A 27,915-nucleotide genomic window follows, 5' to 3' on the forward strand; every position below is an offset into this window, starting at 1 on the left:
TTATATGTGAATAAATTTTCTTAATCATCAATATTTTTCGCCATCACTGTATTAAGCATCACTAAGAAGTTGCATTTGATTTTTATTATAAATCCATTTCGACTTTAGTTTCATCTGCCGCATGTACTTAAAATTTGCTTACAATAGCGAAATATTGCCAATAATTAAAACAATTTTTCTGTCTCTGTATATTAAACTATACATAACATACAAAATTAATTTTAATTAGAAATTTAAAACAATAATGAATTTTCACAGTAATTATAAGTATTTAATTATATAATTATAAATTTTATAAACATTTTTATTTTATAATTTCAGGCTCCATCATGTTTCATGTGAGAAGACGTCCAGCAGACTCACAGCCACGGCGACGTAAGAAAAAGCCCTTAGGCGCATCAAATGGGACCAATAGTATATCAAGTGATCGCGAGGGACCAGTCTTAGTTGAAGTAACACACAGTGGCGACGGAGGAAGACGTATTAAACTGAGCAATGATCCTGTTGAAGTAAGAATTGTTTAATAATTATATTTATTATTTATTTAATTGGCGCTAATTTTAAAATTAAACTTTTATTTAAATAAATCAAATATTTTTAGTAAACTCGTTTCCTTAAAACATTTTGTTAATTATTATTTTATTAATTATTTAATATTTAATTAATCCATATAGGTTGGTTCAGCTAATACAAATTGTCTGCAATTATTCGGGCCTTCCATACAACCACGTCATTGTCTCATATCTCTGTTGGAAGGTGTATGCACAGTTACGCCTCTTCACACCGACGCCTTAACATTTGTTAATGGACATCATATAACACAACCAACTATTTTGCATGTAAGTTATTAGTTATTGTATAATTACAGTTAAAGTATGTAATGCCTATATCGAAATTTCCAATTCACATTTCAACTATATAACATATTTTGACGTGTTTACAAAATTTTTCCTACTAATCCACATATATTCACTATCCATTAGTTTACCTTATTTTCATTTGTATATTTAAATGCTTTAAAACAAATAACGTCAGGCAGTAATGACGTTATTTGTTTTATAAATTCTTCTTGTATGAAAATATACAATGTTACATATTTTTTGATGTGTGTATGATTAGGCAAATGCATTTGTATTGTTAACTTTTTCTAGCTTTTAACTAATTATTTAATATGCAGCACGTACATGACTTTTAAGTTTAGTTGCCTTATAAAGCCATTAATAATAATTTGACATTAGGCCCACATTTCATGGTCAGGATGACCTTTACTAATTGCAGAGGATATTTTATTTCGTAAGTCCTACAGTTGTTTTCAGGTTTGAGTAAACTGCGTCAATAAGCAATTTTCAGCATTTTTTTAAGTACAATTTAAGTACCTCACCCCATACTCTTTTTTCAATTATGAATATTGTAAGAGTTTATATAAAATTATTGCTACTATGCTACAATTATTACTAAGTAATGCTACTTATTAATGATGTGAAAAATTCTATAATGGTTTTTAAAATTGTAATTACTTTATTCAATTTTAGAACTGAAATATGGCATTTTGTATGACATGGTTGAGTCAATATAAATCACAATAAGATCAAAATCGATTAAATTTTAATTAATTATATTTTTGAAATTGATTAAATTTTTAAATTATTGTATACGTTTGCTTTTATTTCTTCATTATTGTCTAGCACTTTTTTGCTTTTTCTGGTGCTGTTAGTTGACTCCTCGAATCTGAAGTATTGGAATATATAACATATCTATCAGGACTTTGAACCAGAATTTTTCATAACAAAACAAAATATCACGATTCGATTACAGTTTTCACTCCGGCAAAAAACATAATTTTTATCGGTGCGGTTCCAGTTCAAAGTCCTAAAATAAATTATGAAAAATTTATAAAATAAATTATTTCCTATCTCGATTCAATAATTTGTTGCATTATAATTCTAAATTAAATGATGTAGTTAACATATGTTTTGTGCAAATATTTCTCATTTAAGGCATAATTTGATTCACTTGAAAGTATATTTAAATAAAAATAAATAAATAAAAATCAACAACTGAAGGAAAATTCACGTAAATGAACAGATACCGAACTATATTGTGCTAAACCGCTATATTTTTTTCGGTTTAGTTCCGATTTTCGTTCCAGCAAAAAAATAGTTTTTTTTTTGGTTCGGTTCTGATTCGAAGCCCTGATATTTATAACACTTATAATATTTATACACTTATAACACTTATAAAGGAAACGTTGCGATCAAGAAAAAATTTTCGAATTAAGAGCACTTCTAGCTATAGCAAGTGCAGTTCGCATTCCTGTGGAATAATGTTTATAAAATAACAGAACTTTGAAATATGCAAAAAAAAAATTATAAAGAAAAAACGAAAATTTCACATAAAGTGCAAAAATATATTTGACATTATGTTGAATGATATTTAAAAACCATTGAACTATTGAAGTCTCTATGATATAAAGTTTTTTTTCAAATGGCCTCTTCTTTGATAATCGAGATAGTTGCTATCAATAATTCTTCACCACTTGCTTTAGATTCTTTTCATTTCTTTGATCAAGGAATCATCTCCTCCATTCATATTATATTATTAGAAACTATATGTACAACAAATATATAGCATTTCTTTTTATTTTATATTTCTTTACATATAGCCTAGCAGTTCGTTTCAGGGTTAGGAAATATAGCTGCGTTCTAAAGACAGCCATATATAATAATAGCACAGATATGTTATATTATTTTATAGTTAGTTTTTTTATTGAAGATTTTTTCCTATCGTGAAATGTATTTAATGAATAGCTTAAATAACAACGCTTAGATAGTTTCGTGTTATAATATTAAACTTAATTTGATTTTACCATTGTACTAACCTTTTTGACCATCGTCAATTAATTCTTGGACATTAATTCCTAAAACATTTTATTGTTACTTAATTAAATAGAAGTTTATTTTAGTTGATCATTCATTTATTACGAGTATGTTATTATTTTGTCTCATTTTCATTTGTTTATAAAAAAAAGAATATAATTTTCTCACATGTAACTTGGCGCGTTATTTTTGTATCTAAACATAATAACTTTTATATAGTTTACTTAACTAATATCATAAATCCATGTGCAAATCGACTAAACCTTTAAAGCCAAACGCAATAAAATTTTCAACTGATTTAAGCAATCGTTAACGGCTCGCTGAACTTTAATGTTCCAATAGTCCAAATTCAAAAAAACTTTATTCCAAATCCAAAGAAAGTACAATTTTATTGACACCGGGACAAATCCGTCGTTTATTTCAAACTTTATTTGCGTAACTCAGATTGGAATACTAAACTTGACTTTAAATTAAACAAATAAACAATATCTGATGTGTGTAGAACAAAACAGATTTTTATAGACATCTTTATAAAATTTGTTTCATTTGTTTTATTTTTTTATTTATTTTATACAAACAATAAATACAGATAATGTTATATTATTGTTTCCTAATTAGAGAGGGGCGTATGTGCTATTATGCGTTATTCTATAGCGTAGCTCTGTGTTCTAAACTCAAAGTTGATGCAACATTTTGGACAAGCAAAAACACTGTATTTGATAAACGGAGGGCGTTTCAGTCAATATTTAAAATTCGTGTGAATTGGTTGTATCGATATTAAAGCAATAGTTTTAAATAAAATAATTAATTATAAGTTTTGTCTTTTTTTTTGATCAATTGCAAAACGCGTTGAATTGTTAAAAAAAATATTTACTCCTTATTTTACATAGAACGGTTCTGTGGTCATGTTTGGACGTGTTGCTTCATATCGCTTTGTGGACTCACCTACTGATGGACGCTATAATCTAGCTTTGTCACAATCACAATTGGACTCTGCTTGCTTATATGAAAGGTGAGTGAACTTCTATCGAATATTATATGTTTTGTAATATATATATTTTACTAATATAAAAAGCTAAGCTATATGTTGTTATAATTCAAAATAGTTTATATGTTGTAAATATATATCTTATATGCTAAATCCTCGCTATAAAATATTATGAAGTTAACAGAAAGATTTTTGAACTATCAAATAATTTACGAATAAACAAATATATTAATTTTGCATAATCAATATGTAGTCAATACAGTCAATATAATCAACATAAAATTTTAACTCAAACATTCATGATGTCCTATTGGTATCTACACCCCAATTGTATTAAGTTAAAACCTTGTTAAGAAATTATAAATGAAAAATCTAATACAAATAGGGAGAAATGAGTCTTACAGTAGTTTTACTTACAGGTCACTGTATTTTAGGTTAACATGCTAAGAGAGTAAATTTCCCTTTCAACCATACCAGCAGCAGTTGTGGAGAGTACGATAAAACTGTCTCCTATCTGCTGTGCTTCTGTCCAGCACATACGCGGCGCCGCTTTTTTACTTTAGGGGCTTTCTTTTTCGAGAATCTTGGCGAACTGCAAGACCCCCTTCTGAAGCTTTGTCAAAGGTTCTTATTGGTTTTAACCCTTAAGTTTTTAATTATACGGTAACACAATGGACCTATAGGCCTTAGTGGATCTCTTGGGATAAACCTTATAAAAGGTTTATATTTTAAATGTTATATATATTTTTAAAATAATGAATTAAATACTGCTACAAGAACTAAAGACGTTCATCAATTTTTAGTGCGTTCTTTAATACACAAAATGATTGCAGAACATATTTACTTTGGTTGCAAAGTACAACCCAATAGCTTTTAGCTGGTAATAACAATACAAAACTTATTTCCCTTAACACCAAAATAAAGACTAACAGATATTTTCTGATATAGCTTTAAAAGACCTCAACTTACAGATATTTACACTTAAATTATTCGCATTATATACTACTATCATATAACGTTAATCTATGTACCAAAAAATGTACAATCTTGAAAAAAAAAATGGATTTTGTGAAAGATAGATGAAAGCCTTCATAGTCAATTGCTTCATAAATAAACAAATCATTAAATACAAGATAAATAATATATTGAAATATTCATAAATGTATGTAACTTTATACTAGAAATTCAAAAATCCTTCTGGATGCTTCTTAATGACTACTATGATTTAATCTAGTTTTGCTTTTTCATTCAATTATTTTAATGTTGATTTATTTTTCTTTCTTTAACGTTGAATTTTTTGTGTTGTTTTTGTGTTATATTTGTGTTGTCACACATTTTATCATGCACTTAACTTATCGACACACTTAACATTAACACACCTCCACACGAAATTCCGATTATAACAATCCTCACCATACGCAACAATAAACCTAGCAGTCGTTCACCAACTTCGCCAGGTTCCTGGAACGATGATGATGGTGCACTCAGTTCGGTAAGTATTTTATATTATTTTTTTCATATGATTTTGATTACTAAACTTTTATTTTTTATTAATTTTTTATATTAAAAATTTAATTTTGTAAAATCGCAAAAAAAAATAAATGAAACAGACACAAAAAAGTGATTATGAACAAAATCATATTGGGAACAACAACGCCAATAACAGTAACAATAATGGTGGTATAAGCGGTAATTCTGAGAATTCTCCAAATTTACGAGATTCTGAAGAGAGTAAGTTTCCACGCAACAACAGTGATCATCACTCAGGTCATATAGGCTATGATGGTCAGAGTGTTGAAGGTAATCTGGAGAACGAAACGAAGTCAATTTCGAGTTTAAAATCTGCTGGTTCCAATAGTCAGGACAGGTAAAAGAAAAATTCTTAAACAATTCTTAATTAAAAATAATGTCTTTTAATAAAAAAAGGAAATATCTGATAACTGCTAAATTCAACAATTAAAATACAAATCACTTTTTCTCTTACATTATCATTTAAGATCATTTTAACTCATTTCTGTATTGTTATTTTTTAAATAATATATTATTTATTTTAATGTAAACATTTTTACTTTTTTTCGTTTTATATATTCGTATAATTATTTCCATTTTGTATTAACTTAAGTATGTATTTGTGCTAAAAACTTCAAGAACCTATTTAGTATATTCATATTCAATATGTAAAAATATTATAATAGTCCAATGTACATAAATAGAAATAAACTAATTTTGTTACTATATTTAAGTTCTCACTTTAGAACACCAAAATTGCCACCCACAACTAGCAGCACTGATAACCAAGGACAGGAACCAATTTTACCCGCCGTTTTGGAATTTCCTGAAACTCATCAAGAGTTATTTCTAAGACACATCATAAGTGAATTGGATGTGAATGCGCCACATTTTAAGTTAGCTCCTGTCTATTCGTTGTATTTGTGTGCCAGGTAAGTTTTTGCAATTCGAGTACTCTATTAAACTTATTTTTGACATGTACCAACACAGCATGTTTTAAAACATCTACTAACTTCCGTTGCTGCTTTTTTGATATTGTATGGGAATATGGTTTTTGTTCGCATGTTCATTGCCTCATTGCCTGCCTGCCTTGTTCTATTGAAACTTTATGCGCTTTAACATACCAACCTGCCAACCTACTCCCACTGCTATTCAATAGAAAAAAAGTGAAAAATACTAATAAAATCAAAAGTTTTCAAAACTAACTTTTAAAAGTTCTGCTACTACTCACTTGCGTTTCTGAAAACTGAAAATCTGTGTCCGTGTCAAGTTTCGCATTCCAAATCACAGTTTTCCATGTTTGAAAAATCTGCTGCATTTTAAATATTTATAAAATATTAGCATTATGTTACTCTACGAATTTTATTTTATTTTTGTTTCTTTCAGAATAACTTAGTAGCACCACTAGGTATAGTTAACTATTCAATAGCTAAAATTTGCATAGAAATTTTTATTTTTGCGCAAATAAAACAAAAAATATACGTTTTGAAAATATAAACATTTATTGCATATATTTTATTTAATAAATATTATAGTATATGCGCAATTATTTTTATACATATAAAATATGTATAAATATATAAATACGATAGTGTCGCAAATGCTTCACTCATATATCGACATTGTGTTTTTAATAATAAAATAAATCTTAAATTGGTCATATTTCGGAAATGTTTTATATTTTTATATTTTCATGTACATTTTTACATTTAAAATGTAAATGTAAAAATTTAATTTAACATGTAAAATAAAACTATGTAGATTGAACATTGAAAATATTTATAGTAATTTTTTACAGAAATTTGTCTTATTTTTATTTCGCGACTTAAGTGCAGTTAATTTAGCAGTTCAAGCAAAAACATAGAAATTTCTATGTTTTTGCTTCTAGTACAAATAAGTAGCGGTTTTTTTCATTAATTTATTCCGTGTTTGTATTGCAATTAATATAGTAAATTTTTAAATTTATGAATTTAATTTTAATGAACTTGTTACCTTTTTATTAATTATAATATTTTACAAAAATTAATGTATAAAAATATGTCACAACGTTGTGGCATTTCAGTATAATTTCGTAATTTTCGTGTGTAGTGTTGGTGGTTGCCATATGGATCACCACAAACTATAAAAAATCTACAATTGTTTTAAGTGTTTTTACAAGTATGTAAAAGCATCAAACACTCTTTAACAATAGTTAAAGTTTAATTACTCTTAATTTATTCGAACAATTTATTTAGATCAACTTAATTTCGATTACACTCAGTTCATTGTAATTAGTAACTATTTTCTAAATTTGGTTTAGACATCTTATACTCATAAGAAGTTGTTGTTGTTGTAACCCACTGCGACCTGCTTTTGAAGTCCTTTTGGGAGGTGTCGAACAGCACTTAGTTGTCGCTGGCGACGAGTGACTCCGGGACGTAGATCCGGCCGTTCTTGAAACTGTTTATACGAACTAAATACCAGCGGTGTTAAACGTTTTAATACCATAAAATTGTACAATGTACATATTATGTGCAACCATAAACCAGTTAAAATATCAGCTCACTTTCTTTTTAACTATTCATCTTGATCTGACGCCAGCAGAAGAATAATGGGCCCAAAGTTAATTTTCCCATCTGATATCTTACCAACAGAGAACCTGGATTCCATTTAAAAGACAAAATATTTTCTGTTCAAAAACAGTAATCAACTATATTCAGTTATTAGCAGAGAATAAATAACATGAACGTTATATACTGCTGCAATAGAAGCCCAGTTATAATATCCAGTTTATTTGTCTCCACAATTTCTGAATTGTTTATATTCTTTCATTTTGAAACATGATCAATTTCATCGCAAAAAATATATTAGAATACTTTTAAATTATAATAAGATGAATTCCACATAAGTTTCATTGAAACTCGTATATCTTTATAACATCATAAAAATACATTTATTTTCAAAAAAAATACATTTATTTTATTGTATTTATTTTAAAAAATACATTTATTTTAAAATTATCATTTGTATAATAATTTTTCTTCGCTATTTAGATACCGCGCATCAACACATTACCGTCCAGAACTGCAACCAACGGAACGTGCGCATAAGCTGACGATTTTCTTACATCATGTAGCCAATCTTATATATAGTGTGGTACAAGAACAATACTCAGATCCACGCATACTAGCTTTCTGGATGGCAAATAGCTCAGAATTTTTACATTTTCTTAAATCCGATCGTCATATAAGCGCGTTCAGTGTACAAGCGCAAGAGGTACTGGCCGAAAGCGTACAAACGGCATTTCGCAATTTAGTGAATTGTTTCCGTCTTGAGCTCTCACAAACACTTAATCAATTTCTGTCCGAAACAATTGCGCATGACTCTGCTGCTGGATTGGTCTTAACAGTTCTGGGTTCAGCAATGGCACTGTTACGCCGTTGTCGCGTCAATGCAGCACTGACCATACAATTGTTCTCACAACTATTCCACTACATCAATGTTATATGCTTTAATACGGTGAGCATAGAAAGTTTGTTGATTTTTTTAACATTTTATTTCCTTAATATAATTTTGTATTTAATTTACTTTTAATTTAATAATATTTCTAAACGAAATCTATTGTATTTAGATTGTGGCTAATTCACATATGTGCACAGCGGAGTGGGGTAAAGTGATGATTGAACGTCTGCAATTGCTTGAACTTTGGGCCGAACGTCAGGGACTTGAACTAGCGGCCGATTGTCATTTAGCAAAAATAAATCAATGTGCACAATTTCTGCAAGCACCAAAAACTTCCGTAGAGGAGATACAACAGTTGGCGTGCACTTGCTTTCGTTTAAACTCACTTCAAATGGCTGCGTTGTTGCAACAAGAAAAAATACCCAGAAACTTGGTTGATACTGCTATACGTATGGCTGAGTCTGTAGCCGATGAGCTAACACGTGCCGATGGTCGTGAAGTGCGTTTAGAAGAATCACCAGAATTACATTTAGCTCTGCTATTACCTGACGATGGATTTAGTTGTGATGTCGTACGTGGTATACCATCTGGATTAGTAGATTTCTTAAATCCATTACAACAGCAAGGCATGTGTCGTTTGGCTGCTCAGCCAACGTCAATTGGTTTATGGACCGTATATATGCATCAATTTAATGTAAGTGCATTTATGGTATATATTATATTAAGTATATATTTAATAATAAAATTGTCCTGATTTTAAAATGAAAATATTTCAGGCGCGATCATCTAGTTCTATGTCTAACAAATTACCCCAACCCGAAGTTCAAGTTATTAAGCTACATAAAAATTCAAGTGGCATGGGTTTATCGATTGTTGCTGCAAAAGGTGCAGGCCAAGAGCGATTAGGTATCTATATTAAAAGTGTTGTACCTGGTGGTGCAGCTGATGCAGACGGACGCTTACAAGCAGGTGATCAACTACTACGTGTGGATGGTCAAAGTTTGATAGGCATAACACAGGAAAGGTATGTTCATCAAAAACAATATATATACTTTAAATAATTCCTTTATATAATTTAGAGCTGCGGATTATTTGGTGCGCACAGGACCAGTTGTTACATTAGAAGTAGCAAAACAAGGCGCGATATATCATGGCTTAGCTACACTTTTACAACAACCTAGCCCAGTTATTCAACGTGGTATGTAATATGCCAAAATCAGTATTTAATGGTGATGGATTATTATTTGTGTTTGTTTACAATGTTTTTAAAACGCAAGAAATGAAAAATTTTAACACTTTTTTGAACCAAGAGCAAAATATTATAATAAAAATTAAAACTCATATTTAAAAAATTGTAAAACATTTTTACCTTTCTAAATTATTATATAAATTTAAGTGTTTATAATTTTATTATTTCATACTATTTATTTATTTATACTTTTATTTATATGATTTATTTATTATACTAATTTTTTTTATTTACTTAAATATATTGATTTTTAATAGCAATTATTTTTTTTAATTTATTATGTTTTTAACTAACTTATTTAAAATTGGCATTTATAACCCTCTTATATTAACTTTTTAAATAAAATTATGTATTTTTATTTTAATGTCATCTTGCGAAAAAAAAATTAGTAATAAAATAAAAAAATAAAAAAATGAAATTTACTTTAATTAAAAAAGAGATATGCATATTTAATTACATTGCATTGACAAGCAGACAAAATAAGGTCTTAAACAAATATAATTGTTCAAACCTCCAAAAAATAATAATTGTTTAACTCTTGGTTTATTAAATATATAAAGCATATGAAGCAAAAAATGTTACAGAAGTTAAATATTTTTCATTTCTAATAATATTTTATAAACTTTAGTTCATTTATTTTTTTAATTAGTGTTACTTTAGACATTTTTATATATGCCTAGTTCTATACACTAATTGCTAATCGCTTCTTACCTAAATTACCATTACATGCTGCCATTACTATAATTAACCCAACTAATATTTTAAATAAAAAAAAGATTTGGAACCAAAATATCAACTTGAGCAACGTCGCCATTCTTACCACCATCAGAATCGTTATCTAGCTTCAGTATCTGATGATAGTCTTAATCGTAGTAGACGTGAATCATTTGCTGCTTTACGCTCCTCGTCGCCACCAGTACGTCGTTTAAGTGCTTCTTCACTGCAGGAAGAACTTTGTGCCCAAGGTCATCAACTGCACATTGATCCAAGGTATCGCGACACACGTCCAATAGCTAAATCTGCTAGCAGTTTATATTTATCTAACGAAACCAATTTGAACAATAATTTTCAAAACAGTCCAAAACGTTTGCGTGCGAATAGTACTTGCATAACCAACGCTACCCCTCCACCGTCTATCTACATTGAGGAATATACAGATCCTGAGCCAGATAATACTGTTAAACGTGCTTCAAATGAATCATTTACGAATTTTTGTTATAATGAAGCACATCAACCATTAAATGAAGATGGTATCGCCTCCGTAGCAGATTCGGATGAAATTCCCTTCATAGACGATGGTTCACCAACAGAGGAAGTTAAACCTTATGTTCCACAGCATGTACAAACTAAAACTAATAAAACCAGCACTGGTATTATAAGCAATGTGCGTCGTAATCCAGTTGCGGGTTATCGCAAAACTGTCAGTTTTGATTTAGAAGAGACCCAAGCCCGCAGACGTGAAAGTATATCTTTAGATCGTGAATCAGTTATGAATCGAAAGTTTCATACACATGATGCTATAAGCAAGGTTTGTAGTGGCGGTACTACTAGTAATCGATCATCAAATGATTCTTTGGATAAAGAAAAAATTCCTTTAATACAAAAAATACGTCGTGAACTGAATTCGTACCGTTCAACATCAGGTAGTGGTAATAATTCTGGTAGTGGCTCAAACAGCAATCGTTCCTCTACTGAATCTGTAGAGAAAATGCCTTTGCTTTCTAGACAAACAAAAGATATTAATCTAAATTCTACAACGAAACCAAAAAGAGAACTAAATGCTAATCGATCTACTTCTGGTGGTGGCCTAAATGGAAATCAACGTTTTAATCAAAATAAAAGGTCTGCCGTTATGCCAAATTCTTTTAATTTAAATACAACAACAAGCACGATTACTTCAGCTTCTTTTTCTAAAGCACCTACTAAACCAGCTGCTTCTTCAAAAGCCGCTACAACTAATACAATTGTTACTATAAAAGTTCCTAAAATATGTGAAATTGAAAGTTCCTCCGAAACTGTACATAATTATTGTCCTGTTCGTTCACATAGTCATGCCAATATATACTTTCCCGCCTGTTATTCCTTCAGTAATTCAGCTGCAAATCTCGAAGTTAGCACGGCTTATGAAAACCTAATTACCACAAAACTAACCAAAAGCAACGAACCTCAAACTGAGCAACAAAAATTTATGAAACCATTTGGTAAGGGTAAGGTGCGAGAAATGGCAGATTATTTTGAACGTAATGAAACATTAAGACCAGTTCAACAATTACAACGACTAATGACGAATACATATTCCAAATCGACATCAAATCTAACTACTAAACAAAGTGACAACCAAAAAAATGCCAAAAAATTAAGCAAAGAGGAACAAATGGAGATATTAAAACAGCTAAAAGAATGGAGTTTATATGGCACCAGCGGCAAAGATTATAATATAAAACTTAAATCCGAAACTGAAACTGAAATTGAAACTGATAATAGTACCTGCCAATCCAATGTTAATTTTAATTTACCTTCGAACGAACAAAACTCTAAACAACGACTTAATGTATATTCTGCCTTAGCACAAAAACCATCACCACCATTATTATCATCATCACCAAAAATGTCATCACAAACAACAAATACGACACCTACACTTTTATCATCAAATATATTACCACGAAAATTATCTATATGCACTTCTGTAACGTGTGACTGTCCATGTTGTGCCAATTGTAAACAAAATGAAATTCATACAACCATCACCAAATCCGATAATAACACCAATACCATAAATATAAATTCTGCTACGCCTTCATTTAAATGCTATGATAGTTGCCCAGACCTAGAATTAACTGAATTACAACGTCGTCCTAGCATAATGATCACTTCCAAAACAAATACCGTGCGTAATATTAAACGAAAACAAGAGAAGAAATTACAAGAACACCAGAAATCAAAGAAAGAAAATTTAGTTGGTCCAAAATTCTTACTCTCCCTTGCTACTGATAGTGGTTCCGCTACTGCTTCCGCTTCTGCAAATATTTCAAACACAAATTGTCCTCATTGTAGTGTATCGCAGACCGACGATGACGATGAGTATGGCAACAACTCTGATGATTCAGGGAATGCCAAACCGAGATGACAACAAAATGCACAGAGGTTGTTTCTTCGTGTATTGAATACTTAAATTTAGTAGTTTTTTTTTTGCTGATAATTTAGTGCATTTAATATTATTTTAAACGAATTTTAAGAGATTTGTTAGGGTTGAAAAAATCTGCACTTAAGTTATTAGTGATATATTTTTCTTTTTGCATGACGCTTTATTTTTTTTCTCACTCCAAATAGTATTTGAGCAAACCCTTCGGGAGATTAAAACTATGAACATATATTGAGGAAAGCTTAAACTGGATTATATATAATTACTAATGCAATATAAAACACAATTACTCTATATTGCCTACAGATGACTACAAAAAAAATTTATTTAAAAAAGTAAATAACTGAATATAAAACTCTAGCATTCCCTACTGCCTTTAAAAGACTATATGTATTTTTAACTGAAATCTTTCATTTATGTAGTAAGAAAATATTTGGTAATAATTTAATTTATTACTTCACAACTCGTCCACTTTGTAGTTTTTGACACCCATTTTAATTAAATTATACAGGTATACTTCTATATATACCTTTTTGTGCTATCTAAAATATAATACATAATTAGTAATGTATATTTTTGCTTTTATTATAAATTCATGGACGTCAAATTCTTTAATAACTATTTGATGTCATTCAACTTAAGATTCTACATTTAAGACACGATGTTATAATCGGTATATATAGTATATATTTTATACATTCAAAGTTTGATTCTTATTTAAAAAAATAAACTTGTTATTAATTTTAAAATAGAATTGAAACTTTAAAACTGTAAGGAGTGTGCAGATTTAATCTACACTCAGTTGATACCAGGATTATATAGATATTACCAATAAACCAATAAGTCTGTTATACCGTTAGTAACGCTAAGGGAAGACTTGATTTTGATAAACGCTTTGAGTTTTTTTTTAATTCACCTTCATATTTTATTGCCGAACATTTATAATTGATTCATGCCAAAAAACTTTCTTCTCAGAAATATTTTCTTAAAACCCAACCTTGTATGAAATTCAGGCACCCTACCAGCCCATAGTTTAGTTTCAAATCATTTAAACAAGTTAGCAAATTACTTGTTAAAGTATGACTTAAAAACATTATGTGTAATTTTATTTTCTATACATATTTACATTTTTTTTCTGCTTTACTTGTAAACTACTGTGTATCAATGCTTAAAGCTTTTAATTGTACATATATATTTTTATATTTAAAATTCTTTTAATGTACTTATTTCCTCTCTCACTTATACATATATACAACTTATATATATATTTAATATTATCCTTAAAGCACTTACTAATCATATTGTAATATTTTTCATTTCTTTTCCATAACAATATATATACCATCGATCCATTTGGTCACATACTACGCTTAACATACTTTGCAACACAAAAATAAAATGTAAAAACCATTGCCCGTTTTCATCACTATAACTAATATAATCTTCTATATACCACCTCATCCACGTCCTAAAAATGAAAACAGGTAATCGCCGCATGTCTGAACGTGATTTAACACGTATGGGTGCTGATTCCAAACACATTGGTCCCCTCATAACTAATACAACACAATTACAAAATAGTAAATCGGTACCAGCATTGCATCACCATAGTGGAAGTGGTACTATTTGTAAGTTGTCAATTGTCCAATATCCATTCCTATTAGTTATCTATTCCTATTAGATATCTATCTATATATCCTACTATATGTATATACTATATATTTATATATTCGTATATATAATTCAATACAAAAATATATATATACCGTACTATTTTTAAATATATTTATTAATTTTTAATGTAATTTATTTTTTATTATTTATTATTTATTAGCCGTTACCAACTCCAAATCACGCAGCACCCACAGTCTTGTCAATCATACCAACAGCAACAATACTTTAGGCAACAACGAACAAGGATTTTATCAGAATCTAAGCGTATATCGTGCACAAAATCAAAGCCAGCCGATATTAGCTGAAAGGTAATTTACATAATTTTCAACTTTTTTCAATTCAACCATATGCGAATTATAATTTATTTAATACTTGATAATTTAATTGATAATTAATCCATACTTGTGCACGTTTTCAACTATTTCATAAATATTTGTAGCTTATAATTAATACTATTATTCATTCTCTCTCCCCGTTTTGGTTTGGTTACATTATCTTATTCTATTTATGCGTACGTATTTCTAGGATAACAGTACGTTTAAAAAATTTACTTTATGGTTTTATTCCCATTAAAAGTGAATATCAACTATTAGAAATGGCAAATGTGAGTACGGATAACTTTTGTGTCCTTTTTTGTTAATTAATGTGGTAACATTTTTAGCACATTATTTATATGTATACTTTCTGTTTAGTTATTGTTTATCACTATATAACATAAAGCACTGGTATTCACGTTTAAAACAATAATAAATTATATGCACATATGGAGCAGGATATAAAGTAGCCATTTAAAATATATCATTTCATCAACAGCCATTCTATATAATTCCAATACTAAAGAGACCTATCTAACTATTCAGATTTTGTTCGATTATTTTGAAAAACGTTAATGTCTAATGCAAACAAATCCTAAGATTACAAAGATTACATATAATAAAGCTGACAAATGTGTTCGTTTGCTAATATTAAAGAAAACAGTCATCCAGTGTACAAAAAAATTTAGACAACAATATAAATAATGAATAATAAAATTAGCAGAACTATTTTTTTTAATCCGGAAAAGCTTACAGTTGAATCACAAAATAATTCTAATGTTTGACACGCTTATTTTGAAAGGTTCGCCATTTCTGGTCTAGAATAATAGGGAAAGATTCAGTTTATTTTTTTTTTATGGTGCCTGTTAAAGTTTATGTAAGCAGTCGATAACTACTTTTATCTTTTTTTTGCTTTGCTACATTTACAAATATTATTAGAGCAGTTATTAACCTAAATTTCGGTACAAAGATCTATAATTAGTGGAATCTAACTTTTAAAATTTTTAAATAAATTCATCAGTATAGAAATCATCAGGACTTAGATTTATTTACCGTAGCGTGTAGTAAATAATGTATTTATGGAGTACATCAGCATAATTTTAGAATAATTCCCAGAATTAAAAATAATTTAAAACCATATTCAATATTAAATATATAAAGTTGGAAACTCTAGAATTTATTTTTTTTAACCTTGAGTTATTCTTTTTCTACGCATTTTTCAAAGAGGTTTCGAAAAGTAGTGAACTACAACAAAAAAAATTGTTTTAATTACAGTCAAACTTCTCTATAACGAAGTCGTTGGTGACTTCGTTATAGAGAGGAATTCGTTATAAGGAAGTTCGCTATAAAGAGGTTTGACTGTAATGGAATTTTTGACCATACACCTCTTTCGAATATTGCCAATTATCCATCATTCGTGGATCGTGGAGTTATTTCTTGTATTTATTGATTCGTTAATGATTTTTGAGACTAAAAGTATCAGAGATTGAACTGGTTTTCCAAAAATAATAAAATATTGTTTTTAAACAACTTTCATATGTAGAATTACTGGGACATAAAGTAATACTACATATTAAAACTCCTAGTAATGAAGAGATCTACCTTTAGCAAGATTTGATATAATACATTTATTTCTGTAAAATAGAAAACAAAAACAATGCAAAAAGTTTTTTATATCATGAGTCAAAGGCCATCATTGGTTAAAAGAAGATTCGAAATTTTTAATGGATTTCTTGTACGCTTGATAGAACAGTCATCACCTAAAATTGTATACTTATAAACTGGTAACGTTTGTGGTTTAATTGCAATTAAATGAAATAGTCGTGACTTTCAGCGTTGTTTGTACGCTGACCACTGTGACCTTTTCAGGAATCAATGAGGCATTATTTGAGACAAAGTGTGCTTTAGCTATAAAACCGCCACTTCAAGCTATCGTAAACCAGAATCTGTTAAGTTTTCTTTAAATACTGTGTAACAATTTTCTGAACTGCGTTATGTATTCATTACTTTCAGTAACAGCAATACATTGAGCACTAAAAATTTATTTTTTCCTATATTTTATATAGATTTTCTTTATAAATATATTGAGATATATATTTTAACTATATATATTAGGTTTGATTTAATAGAAGAAAATCTAGTGTTATTAGAAACAACTTGTTAAAAATTCATATATAATAGTAGCAAGTGTTGTATGGTCCTGTTTATTTAAACAGATTAATTTTTTTTTCTAGTTCTGCCAAAAAACTAATATATCAATAAAAAGTATATTTATAATTTATTATATTATATGGAGCAGACAAATACTGCATATTTAATTAGAACGATTTAACCGGAAATAAATATTTATTTATATTTTCGTATAGAGCCCAAATGCCATCACATTCCGCAATGAACACGTACAATGGAAATTCCCCTCACAACGCTCCAAATCAAATTTTATCACCAGCAAATGGAACTTCAGGAAATCAACACCCCCAGCAATATCAACAACAACCTCAGCATCTGCACCATTCATCAATAACAACTCCAGTGAATTCTAACTTACCACCTAGCCGTCCAGTATCAGCCTATTATCATAGCAACACAAATCCAACCGTCGCAACAGCGTTAACCAGTAACCCAAACGCAGCACAGATATCCTTGCAACAGCAATACTCACAAAATGCACACAGCATTAGCGCCAGTAGCAGCAATTTAAATGGGAACATTGGTGCGACAGGTTTGCAACAGCATCAGCATCAGCATATGCAACAACAACCGCATTTGTCACAAATGCAGCCGCACTCATCATTAACTATGGGAAATCGTTCAAAAAGTACACAAAACTTTAATCGTGAAATGCAAAATCAACACAGTCTTCGCATGCAGCAAATGATGGCACCATCGATGCCCAACATAAACAACATGTATGGTCAGCAGCAACAGCAACAACATGTTAGCAGTAACATGTCCACTAGTCAGAGTATGCAAAATGTTAATATGAGCAGTGACTTACCCATTCAATACCAGAATGGCACGGGTAATGACGGCTACATGCAACACCAGCACTCACCAGCTGGACAAACCTTGCGTCGAAATTTGCGTCATGATATGATGCAGCATGCAAGTGGCTTGGATAGTGCACAACATTCACCAAATCATATATTGCAACAGCATCAGCAACATAATATACAACAGCAACAACAAACAAATTTGTTGAATTTACCACCAAAACCGAATAGTATGCAGCAACAACAGCTATCACCTGCTAAACAGCCACAACAACATTTACCACCCACTGCACCGAAACCACAACAGCATCGTTATCAACATCAACAGCAATATATGTATCAACAGCAGATGGAAGATAAGCCTCCACTACCACCGAATGCTACACACCCGTTGTATAAAGCAACACAACAGATTACACCCGGCATGAACTATGTTGCAAGCACTTTGGATCCACCAAAAGGTGGTTATGTGCCAGTATCTAATGCTGCAGCTTTACAGAATCAAAAAAATTTCTTGGGTACTAATCCATGGGAACGGGAGGAACGTGAAAAAGAGGTAAGCATATACTGATGTGAATGAACCAGTTTGATTTTAAATAATTTAATTTTCACTTATCTCTCTTATATTGAACAGGTTGAAATACGACGCGAGCATATACGACATTGGCGCGAGCAGCAAATAGCAGAGCTCTCCACATTGTCCACACGTACACCACAACAAGAGGAGCAATTAAAAACTTTAATACTTGAACGTGATTTTGAACGACGTGCACAAGAAATTGAAGAACACGAAGACGAAAGCGAACCATCATACGAAAAGGACAATTTACAAGAAGTATTCCGCTTGACAACTCAAGCAAATGCCATACAAACTCCAGTCACAAATTTCCGTCAAACCGAAATTAAAATAGCTTCGGTATTAGATAACGTCGGCAATAGCAGTAGCCAACAGCAAAGTACAAACTCTGCGGATATCTCACCAATCTCTTCTACGCGCAGTTCTGCTGCTGGTGTTAGTACCGATGGCTTACAACAACCACCACCGCCGCTACCCAATAATCCGCCACCACCTGTAACATCAGCAAACACTGTTATGCAACCAAAGAGCATTTTAAAAAATAATCGATATGATGGCTCCAGTGTAGCACCATCATCCCCATCAAAGTCACAAAAATCAACAAGTTTTGCAGATGATCGTCATTTGCAAACAGAACATACAATTTCCAATATATCTAAGGATATATCGCATTTATCCTTAAACACCTCAAATGCACCTACAATACCTACATCAACATCAACATCTACAATAACAAACGATACCAATTCTATGGATAATTCAAGTGTGCCTCCACCACCACCACCTGAACGCAATAGCTCTTACTTAATAATGTCACAACAAAAATTACGCAATTCTTCCATTGGTTTGCTTAAGACCGCCACAAGCAATGCTGCTGATACGATAAACCAAAACTCTATCAAAAAAGCAAATATTCTGATGAGCAACAACAACAACAACAATAACATAAGCAACAATTTAATTACCAACTCGACGACAATGGAGATTAGTAGTAGTAACTACACAACCAATAATATGCTGCTGCGTGATAATAAGCGTGTCTCTTTTCATGACGAAGAGAATAATTTTATTAACAGTACGCAACAGCAACAAAATCAATACTCTCCTGAACTTTACACCAACGAAAATCAGATGCCAGTAGATCTAGAAACGATACGTGAAGATACAAGTGTAAGGATTCCTACAACTACACCTAAAAAGTGAAAATAATATAATTGAATTTTTATGTTGCTTCCAGTTTCTTCAACATACCTTAGATACATCCATGTTGCCATCAATGCCTGCTACACCGGACGCTGCACTTTGGAACACTACTGTGCAATCGACACCAGGTGTCATAGGTGCACAAGAAGTCTACAGGTATTATGAGCAAATTATAATGTAACAAATAATAACAAGTTAAGAAAACTATTTTTGTACCTTTATCGGAGGACAGTTTTGTTTTGTGCACCTTTAGTACCTTTTTTTCTATCTTTTCAAGATATAGATAAAAAACCATAATTTTTACATAAACTATGCAATCATGGCGTTATGCACTGACCGAACTTACAACCCTACTAGTACTTAGAAAATCGTAAAATACTATGGTATAGTAACACAATAGAGGCAGCGGAATAATAGAAAATAATCGTTAAAAGGGAAAATCACAAATCGTTAAAAGGGTCGTTAAAAACCGATCGAACTTTTCAAGAACTTATAAAACTACTACTTGGAAAAGTATAGTACCATATTAGAAAAGGAAATTAATTGAAAGGAGTCTTCTGTTAAAACGAGCAGTTTCTGTTAAAAAGATGAAAACCAAAGCGAATAGTTTATTTATTGCCTTCTCTTGAAAGTAGCAACTATAAAATAAACTGCAAAATATTTTAATGCATGCGAATTAAATACGAATAGAAGTAACATGAAGTAACATGTAATCTCCATATATGATATAATATACAAAGTATATTAACACTTTATCCAACATCAAATAGGTAAATCAAAATTTTTAGTCCACCTATGTAATAGTAACGCAGCAACTTCGGGAATGTAATCAGTCTTTAAAAAGTCTTAAAATTCTATATTATTTTCATTTTATTTACCAATGTATATGATCATTTAAAAAAATTTAATTCAAGATACCAAGATGTTGTTGCTGTTATTGCAACAGCCCGTTAAAATCTATATAGCTGATAACGAATTACAAATACGAATACCTGGGTTAGGATTGGTTGAGTTAAAGGAAATGTAGAAGGAGAGGGAATTATTTCGAAACAGGAATGGATTAAAAATGGGTGGGATTTTAATTGAAGCTAACATTGATGAGTCAAGGTTGAGAAACCTCACAAATTCAATGAGACGGAGCCAAAGATTAATTGCATTCAAATTGATATGTGCACTGGGATATGAAAGCAAATAGACGAGATCATGGGAATAGAACTACAGTTGAAGTACACATTTGGAATTGACGCATTTATACGTGACAAATAGCTATTTGGATTCACAGTTTTTTCTACACGGGGCTTACTGTGGCTTCGAATGGCTATATTATATTAAATAAACTATAAAATCGATTATTGAAGAATTTATCTTTTTAATTAACATGACAAATAATTAACATTATAATAACTTTTCAAATAAGAAAACTCAAAACAAAATTAATTTTATATATAATATTATGTAAATCCCATGTTTTAAGTAATGAACATTTGATTATAATGTATGTATTTTTTACAGAGATCCACGTCAACGCCGTCTAGCTGAAAAACAACAGCAACAACAGCAGCGCAACACTGAAGCTGTACCAGAGAAGTTGAGTTTTAAAGAGAAAATGAAAATGTTTGCTCTGGAATCGGGTGAAGATCATACACCAAAAGACAAATTAAAAATATCAAGAGCACAGAGAGATATTGATGCAGTGCATTAAGAGTCACAAATATAAAACATTAACATCACATGTACACAAAAACATATAAACGAAAGGCAAAATTATTTAAATATTCAAAAATACTTAATTCATAATGTAAACTATATCAATTATTGAAGAGCAAATATAACAACCTTATTAGAAATAGTTTTTTTTAGTATTTACTTGATGTTATATACAGTATAATGTATATTGAAATAATATTACAATATATATATATATATAGATGTTTAGTTATATAAAATTTATGTAAATCTATAGATTTTAAGCGTTAAATTTTATGTAAAGTGTTGCAACTAGTACCGTAAGAAAGAGGAAAAGCAAATGTTGAATTTAATGAATAATAATTATTTTATGATAGCGAGCGAACGAACGATACAAAATTTAGTAGTGAAATGTCTAAATATATTTTTTTTAGCTAATTAAGTAAATTTTTAAAACAAAATTAATTTAATTTAACTATATATGTACTTTTCAAACAAATGGTCCAATTATTATATACATTCATTTATATACACACAAAAAATATACATATATATATTTACATGAATATAAATAAATATATTTTCTATTTTATGAAATAACCAATTACGTAGCCTTAATAATGAGAATTGAACACATTTTAAATACAAAATATATATTTCACATGAGGATTTCTTTATGGCTTTAATAAATAAAATTATGAATTACAATATTTTTTATTATTTTGCTGTTTATATATATTTAGAAACCTATTTAAAAAATTAAAATAGTATAGCAACATATATATAGTTAAGCTATTATATTGTGCATTCCATAAATATTTCTAATATTGTAAAACAAAAGATTTTAGCATTAAAAAATTAATAAGTAGTAGATAATTTGTTTTATTTTTATAGCATCAGTAATAGGAAGTTTATACAAGCCCAAAGGGCAGGCTTGTCTAAAAAATTCGGTTTTAAAACACAAAAACATACAATCTTATCAAAGTCATATCTACAATAATATATACACAGCTATTAAAAAAATATGCTTAGAGTGCTATTATGGATTTTGATTTATTATGCCAACACAGTTTATCATGTTGCATGCAGTATAAGCATATATATTGCAACAAGGTTGATAAACACATATAATTTGTGAAAAGAAGCATCCTTCAAACAATATACCGTAAGTCCATATTTCATGACATTCTGTTAATTTATTAATTAGTTTATAGGGTACTGCATTTTTGGTGACCTCAGTTTTGTCAATTTCAAAACAAGGGATGAAAAACATTTCATGTGTTGATTTAGAATTGTTTTTTTTTTATAGCGGAAAATACCGTTAAAGCCAAAATAGGTGACACCTTAGAGATATTAGAAGCAAGCATATAGCCACACATAGTCAAAGGAGTGGACGCTCTTCGAAAGGTTAAAGAACCAACAAATTCCACAAAATGAAGCGAATGACCATATGTATACATATGTCTATTTATTATCAATGCAACGTCACATATCTGAGTAATAAATAACAATAGTTATTATTAAATACAGCATTTTATTCAAATGTCGTACCATTCCTGAATACATTTCTGGCTATGGACTTGATGAGAAGGTACTGCGTTTACAATTTTACATGAAAAACTGAGGACATTTAAATTTATTGCAATTTATCAAGTTTAAATGACACATGACAACGAGCTAAATACAAAAACTAGTTGGTATGTAGTATGTGCAGTGACATATCCATATATAATTATAATTATATATATTATAATAAATTATAATATAATTTCGCATCAATCGTACTCACCAGATCTAACACCAACTAGTACTGAGTTATTACAGACATCAAAAAGACTCTCCAAGGTAATATTTTAGACTAAAATGATATAATAATATTCGAAAGGAACATCTATTTTGAAAACAACAGATCCATTATACAAAAAAGGCATCGGAATGGTTAGAAGAATGCTGAGATGAATTTATCACTACTGATAAAAAGTATGTTGATGGATTAAATACAATATCTTAATAAAAATTGTTTTTCTTAGCGAGACGGAAACTTATTAACGCAATATGGTTTATCATATTGACTCACTTTTATTCGTGAAAAATAGATATGACAATTATTGTGTGAAGAAAGCAATTTGGACTTATGAACTTATAAAATTATCTTTTATAATATTATCTATTAATAATAGCAAACCATATTTTTTTTCGTTGTTTTTATTTTATTTGATCATGGTAATAACATGCAAGAAAAATTTAAAGTTTCAAAACTTTGGGTTTCTATAGTTATAAAATCTCAAAATATTTTTACTTTTGCTTTTTACAAAAATAATCGTAGGCACACGACTGTACATTAATTAGTTACTATTGGATTTCAAATTTAATTAAAACCTGTAGTAGAGTTTAGTCCTGATAAGGACTTTACGCACTATTGTTGCAGTTAATGCACCGTCGATAATTGAGAAGTTTAGTAAACAGAGAACACAATAAGACTTGAAATTACGAGAGCATAGAAAGTATTTGGAATGTGTTAGCTATACATAATAGATAAGCTAGGAATATAACTAAAAAATGAAAACCAGAAAGTTAACTTCATACCTTGTCTAGATTTAAGAAGTGATAAGATAAATTTCGATATGTTTAAAGTTATAAAGAAAATGTTTAGGAAGATTAGAATAAGAAGAATTCTGTGTTCTACAGAATATATCAAGGAAGATTATAATGGAGTATAGTATGCCAAACTAATTTGGAAATGATGAACAACATCTAAAGCCTAATAGTAACATCCATTTCAAATGAAATATTAAAAATAAAGTTCCATAAAAAATTTTCCACAATATCCAAATTTTATGGAGCATTTTCTATATGTAGCATTATGTGAATTTTTCGTGGAAAGTGAATATTAGTACTAAGCTTAAACATTAAAGGCATGCTTTTTACAAATTTAAGCTTAACAAAAAATTATGAATCAATCATTCCTAACTAATGAATAAAAATATCAAAAATATCACAAATAAATTATGTTATATACATTTAAATAGAAAATAAACTACACTACAGTTCAAAAAAGGTAAATAAATTTGAAATCTCTCTCTTTCTCTTTCTATTTCTCTCTCTCTTTCTCTTTCTATATTCTCTCTCTCTTTCTCTTTCTATTTCTCTCTCTCTTTCTCTTTCTATTTCTCTCTCTCTTTCTATTTCTCTCTCTCTTTCTATTTCTCTCTCTCTTTCTCTTTCTATTTCTTTCTCTCTTTCTCTTTCTATTTCTCTCTCTCTTTCTCTTTCTATTTCTCTCTCTCTTTCTCTTTCTATTTCTCTTTTTCTCTCTCTTTCTTTTTCACTTTTTCTCTCTCTCTCTCTTTTTCTCTCTGTATATCAATATTTTTAAATTCCATCTAATCTTTTCCTTCGTTAGCGTAAAAGTTATTTGTGATTCCATAACTAATGCGTTTAATTTTTACGATTTTTATGTAGTAACTCTATAATCATGCACTAACTACACTTGTTAATCACACCTACTGAATGAAAGTTACAAATTCTTTGGTGGACAAATGAATTGTTATAAATATGTCTAAAAACTAAAACATTTTGATTTTACTTTACTAAAACAATGTAGGAACAGAAATAATGTCAATACTAGCATCTAAAAATATGTCTCTAACAGTGTTAATTTTGTGTTGATAATAATTTATAAAGCTTCTGATGGCATAAGCTTGTCTTCAAGAAGTGCGTCTTAAACATTTATTAATGATGACCTAAAGACATCAAGTGATTTATGCACCGTACCGAAAATACTCTATAATTTGCATAGAAAATGCTTAATAACTGATGCATAAAATTTTTAGCTTAATAGGCAATAGTTAATACGGATAATTGGGGACGAGCCATATACTGAAGACTAAGTACTTATATGCTATGTTAAGTGGGACGTAACCACTTTATTTCTCTTTATTTCCTATTTCCTACAACAAATATTACTAATAGAGAAAATTTAATCAACATCAGAATGTAAGACCACATAGCACAGACTTCATACAATTAAAACAGATTAATAGCTTTTAATGTTTATTTCTATTTATATATAAATAATTTATAAATGCAGTGTCTTTTAAAAATTACAAGTGTCTTGTTTGAGGATTACAAACCCTTCACCGTTTTTCAACAAATTTTCATTAAATAAAGAAACTGGGTGATAGAAAGCATATTTGTAGTTATATTCTTTATCGACTACTTAAATTACGATTATGTTAATCAGTATTTTTTTTATTAATATGAAGTATTATTAATCAATACTTTACCTAGAACTTTTATTTCTGGCTTTCCAAATACATATGCTTATACCTCAAACAGGGTCACAAATGATTTAACTCTTTCAATCACCGATTTATTTTCACTAAGATAGCTGGGCAGCAGAACTTCATCGGCGATACAAAAGTACTGCGTGAAATCAATTGCAGTTAGTTGCGTTTGTTCCTGTAAATCGATTTTATTAGGCATAAGAGCGGAACTTGACCATTCTAGCAGTAGCTGTTCTAATATCCACTTAGTAGTTAGATCTTTATAATAACCTTTTCGAAGTGAGTCTACTGTTTGCAGTTTTGCAATATATTCCAATGTTTTCTTATGATACTTTTGATTGTCTATCGCACGCATAAGAAGGGCAGACGTTAATAAAGTCCATTTACTATCTGGTTCATACTCCAAAAGACTATTACACGATTCCAATTGACTTTCAAGTTCTTCAAGCACGGCTGGAGTATAAGCTGTAGTACGATTTGGTGGCGTGAAATAATAGCAACTACTGTTATAAAGCTTAAGTGACAATAATTTATTAATTGTTCCAGGAATGTCTATTGCAGCATCACAATAATTTGTTATATCATTTTTACAAATATCATCATTTAGCGTAACAGTCCAAACATCACTAATATTAGTGCCATTTGGTGCGCACCAATTGCTAATATTTGCAACGGTTTCTTTTTGTTTGTTTGATATAGTAACATGAATGTTGGATCCATTAATAGGACTAGTAAAAGCTAGTACAGCCTTACTTGAATCACAACGGAAAGCACAGATATCAAATTCTCTACTACCCAATAACCATCGTTGGTAAAACCAAGCACTACTGTCATTGGGATCCGTAAATGCAGCTGTTAATACCATTTCTAGCTCTTCTTTTAACTGCAACTCACTCATTGGTCGTTTAGGTACAGCAACACCCTCATATGGATACAAAACTGGCAGCAAAAGACTTCGATAATGCCAAGAAGAATAATTAGAGAAATTTACGCGAATTTTTTCAGTACAAAAATCTAGTTCCTGCTTTTTTTCTATACCGGCTTTGGCTACAACAAAACGCCTGTAATCCCATGTATGAAAATTACGTTCATCGAGTTTTAAATACTTATTACATAATTGCACCTCACGTTCCCAGTTTGCTTCTGAATTATTTTCAAGTGACCAACATCGTTGATGCCAACTCCCATATGATTTTGGATTTACCATCAGACATTGCTCGGTCAAATAAAGTTCGGCATCAAATATGCTTTGCAGTTTTTCCTTATCGTCTTCATATTGTTTAAACATACATAACAGACACTCACGTCTAATATTCCATAAAGTAGAAACATCTGGATTCCGTAATAATATTTGAGAAGTTAATTGCAGCATTTCATCATCTAATTCTCCTTTCTGCCGCTTAGACTGGATTTTGACCATAGCGGCTTTGTAAGCCCTTACTTTTAATGTTTGTTCCTTTTTCTTTCGTTGTTTTTCTTCCTCAGAAGTTCGTATCTTAAGCCGTCCATGCATTTTGTGTTAAACTATTATATTTCTATAGAACTTCACCCAGAAATCTAAAGAGCATAAGAAATTTTTTAAAATTCTAGTGACTAATACTGAAATCAGCTGTTTACGAATAGAAGTACAAAAACAGTGTTGTTAAATTTCCATAAAGCGTATGGACAGCGTAAACACCAATGTAAGCACTCACGTAATAAACGTATAGCATATTTTGACTTCAATATGTTTTGAAAGTAATACAGCATTTACACTGGCTCAAATAACTCATTTTGGTCAAAAATCGAAAATGAGAAGCAAATGGCTTATTCTTGCATACAAAATTTCAATATTCTGTATGAATGCGTTTCAATGAGCGTCGAATGAGTTCCAAATATGTTCCAAATGCAGAGGAATACATTGAACATACCCTAAATAAAAGCTTTTTCATGCCATTTTGATAGTTTGAGAAAGCTGTTTATGACATAAAAAAA

General features: G+C 29.9%; 2 protein-coding genes across 8 annotated transcripts in view; one reads left to right on the plus strand and one right to left on the minus strand.

Annotated features, from left to right (window-relative positions):
• Positions 1 to 21,824, plus strand: part of LOC119680958 (afadin) — a 100,298-nt gene extending 78,474 nt beyond the window's left edge. The window contains exons 6-21 of one of the 7 annotated variants that reach the window (XM_038093996.1): positions 322 to 509; positions 675 to 839; positions 3,767 to 3,888; positions 5,299 to 5,356; positions 5,475 to 5,731; positions 6,108 to 6,305; positions 8,406 to 8,871; positions 8,984 to 9,508; positions 9,591 to 9,838; positions 9,894 to 10,012; positions 14,693 to 14,836; positions 15,043 to 15,190; positions 17,563 to 18,745; positions 18,824 to 19,936; positions 20,004 to 20,125; positions 21,482 to 21,824. In XM_038093996.1, the coding sequence (XP_037949924.1) occupies positions 322 to 509; positions 675 to 839; positions 3,767 to 3,888; positions 5,299 to 5,356; positions 5,475 to 5,731; positions 6,108 to 6,305; positions 8,406 to 8,871; positions 8,984 to 9,508; positions 9,591 to 9,838; positions 9,894 to 10,012; positions 14,693 to 14,836; positions 15,043 to 15,190; positions 17,563 to 18,745; positions 18,824 to 19,936; positions 20,004 to 20,125; positions 21,482 to 21,671 (5,246 nt within the window). In that variant the 3' untranslated portion in view covers positions 21,672 to 21,824. Of the gene's footprint in view, positions 1 to 321; positions 510 to 674; positions 840 to 3,766; positions 3,889 to 5,298; positions 5,357 to 5,474; positions 5,732 to 6,107; positions 6,306 to 8,405; positions 8,872 to 8,983; positions 9,509 to 9,590; positions 9,839 to 9,893; positions 10,013 to 10,839; positions 13,486 to 14,692; positions 14,837 to 15,042; positions 15,191 to 17,562; positions 18,746 to 18,823; positions 19,937 to 20,003; positions 20,126 to 21,481 lie in introns of those variants that run through there. The other 6 variants (XM_038093997.1, XM_038093998.1, XM_038094001.1 and 3 more) reach the window with 6 other exon arrangements.
• LOC119680959 (geranylgeranyl transferase type-2 subunit alpha) lies at positions 427 to 27,550 on the minus strand. Its single transcript, XM_038094003.1, has 2 exons — positions 25,942 to 27,550; positions 427 to 501 (listed from the first exon to the last, which is right to left on the minus strand). Exon 1 carries the CDS (start codon positions 27,452 to 27,454, stop codon positions 25,979 to 25,981), a length of 1,476 nt encoding a protein of 491 aa, XP_037949931.1. The 5' UTR covers positions 27,455 to 27,550; the 3' UTR covers positions 427 to 501; positions 25,942 to 25,978.
• Positions 27,551 to 27,915: the final 365 nt, after the last annotated feature.

This window comes from Teleopsis dalmanni, chromosome 2 (assembly GCF_002237135.1).
Source record: "Teleopsis dalmanni isolate 2A chromosome 2, ASM223713v2, whole genome shotgun sequence".
Classification (NCBI taxonomy): Eukaryota; Metazoa; Arthropoda; class Insecta; order Diptera; family Diopsidae; genus Teleopsis; species Teleopsis dalmanni.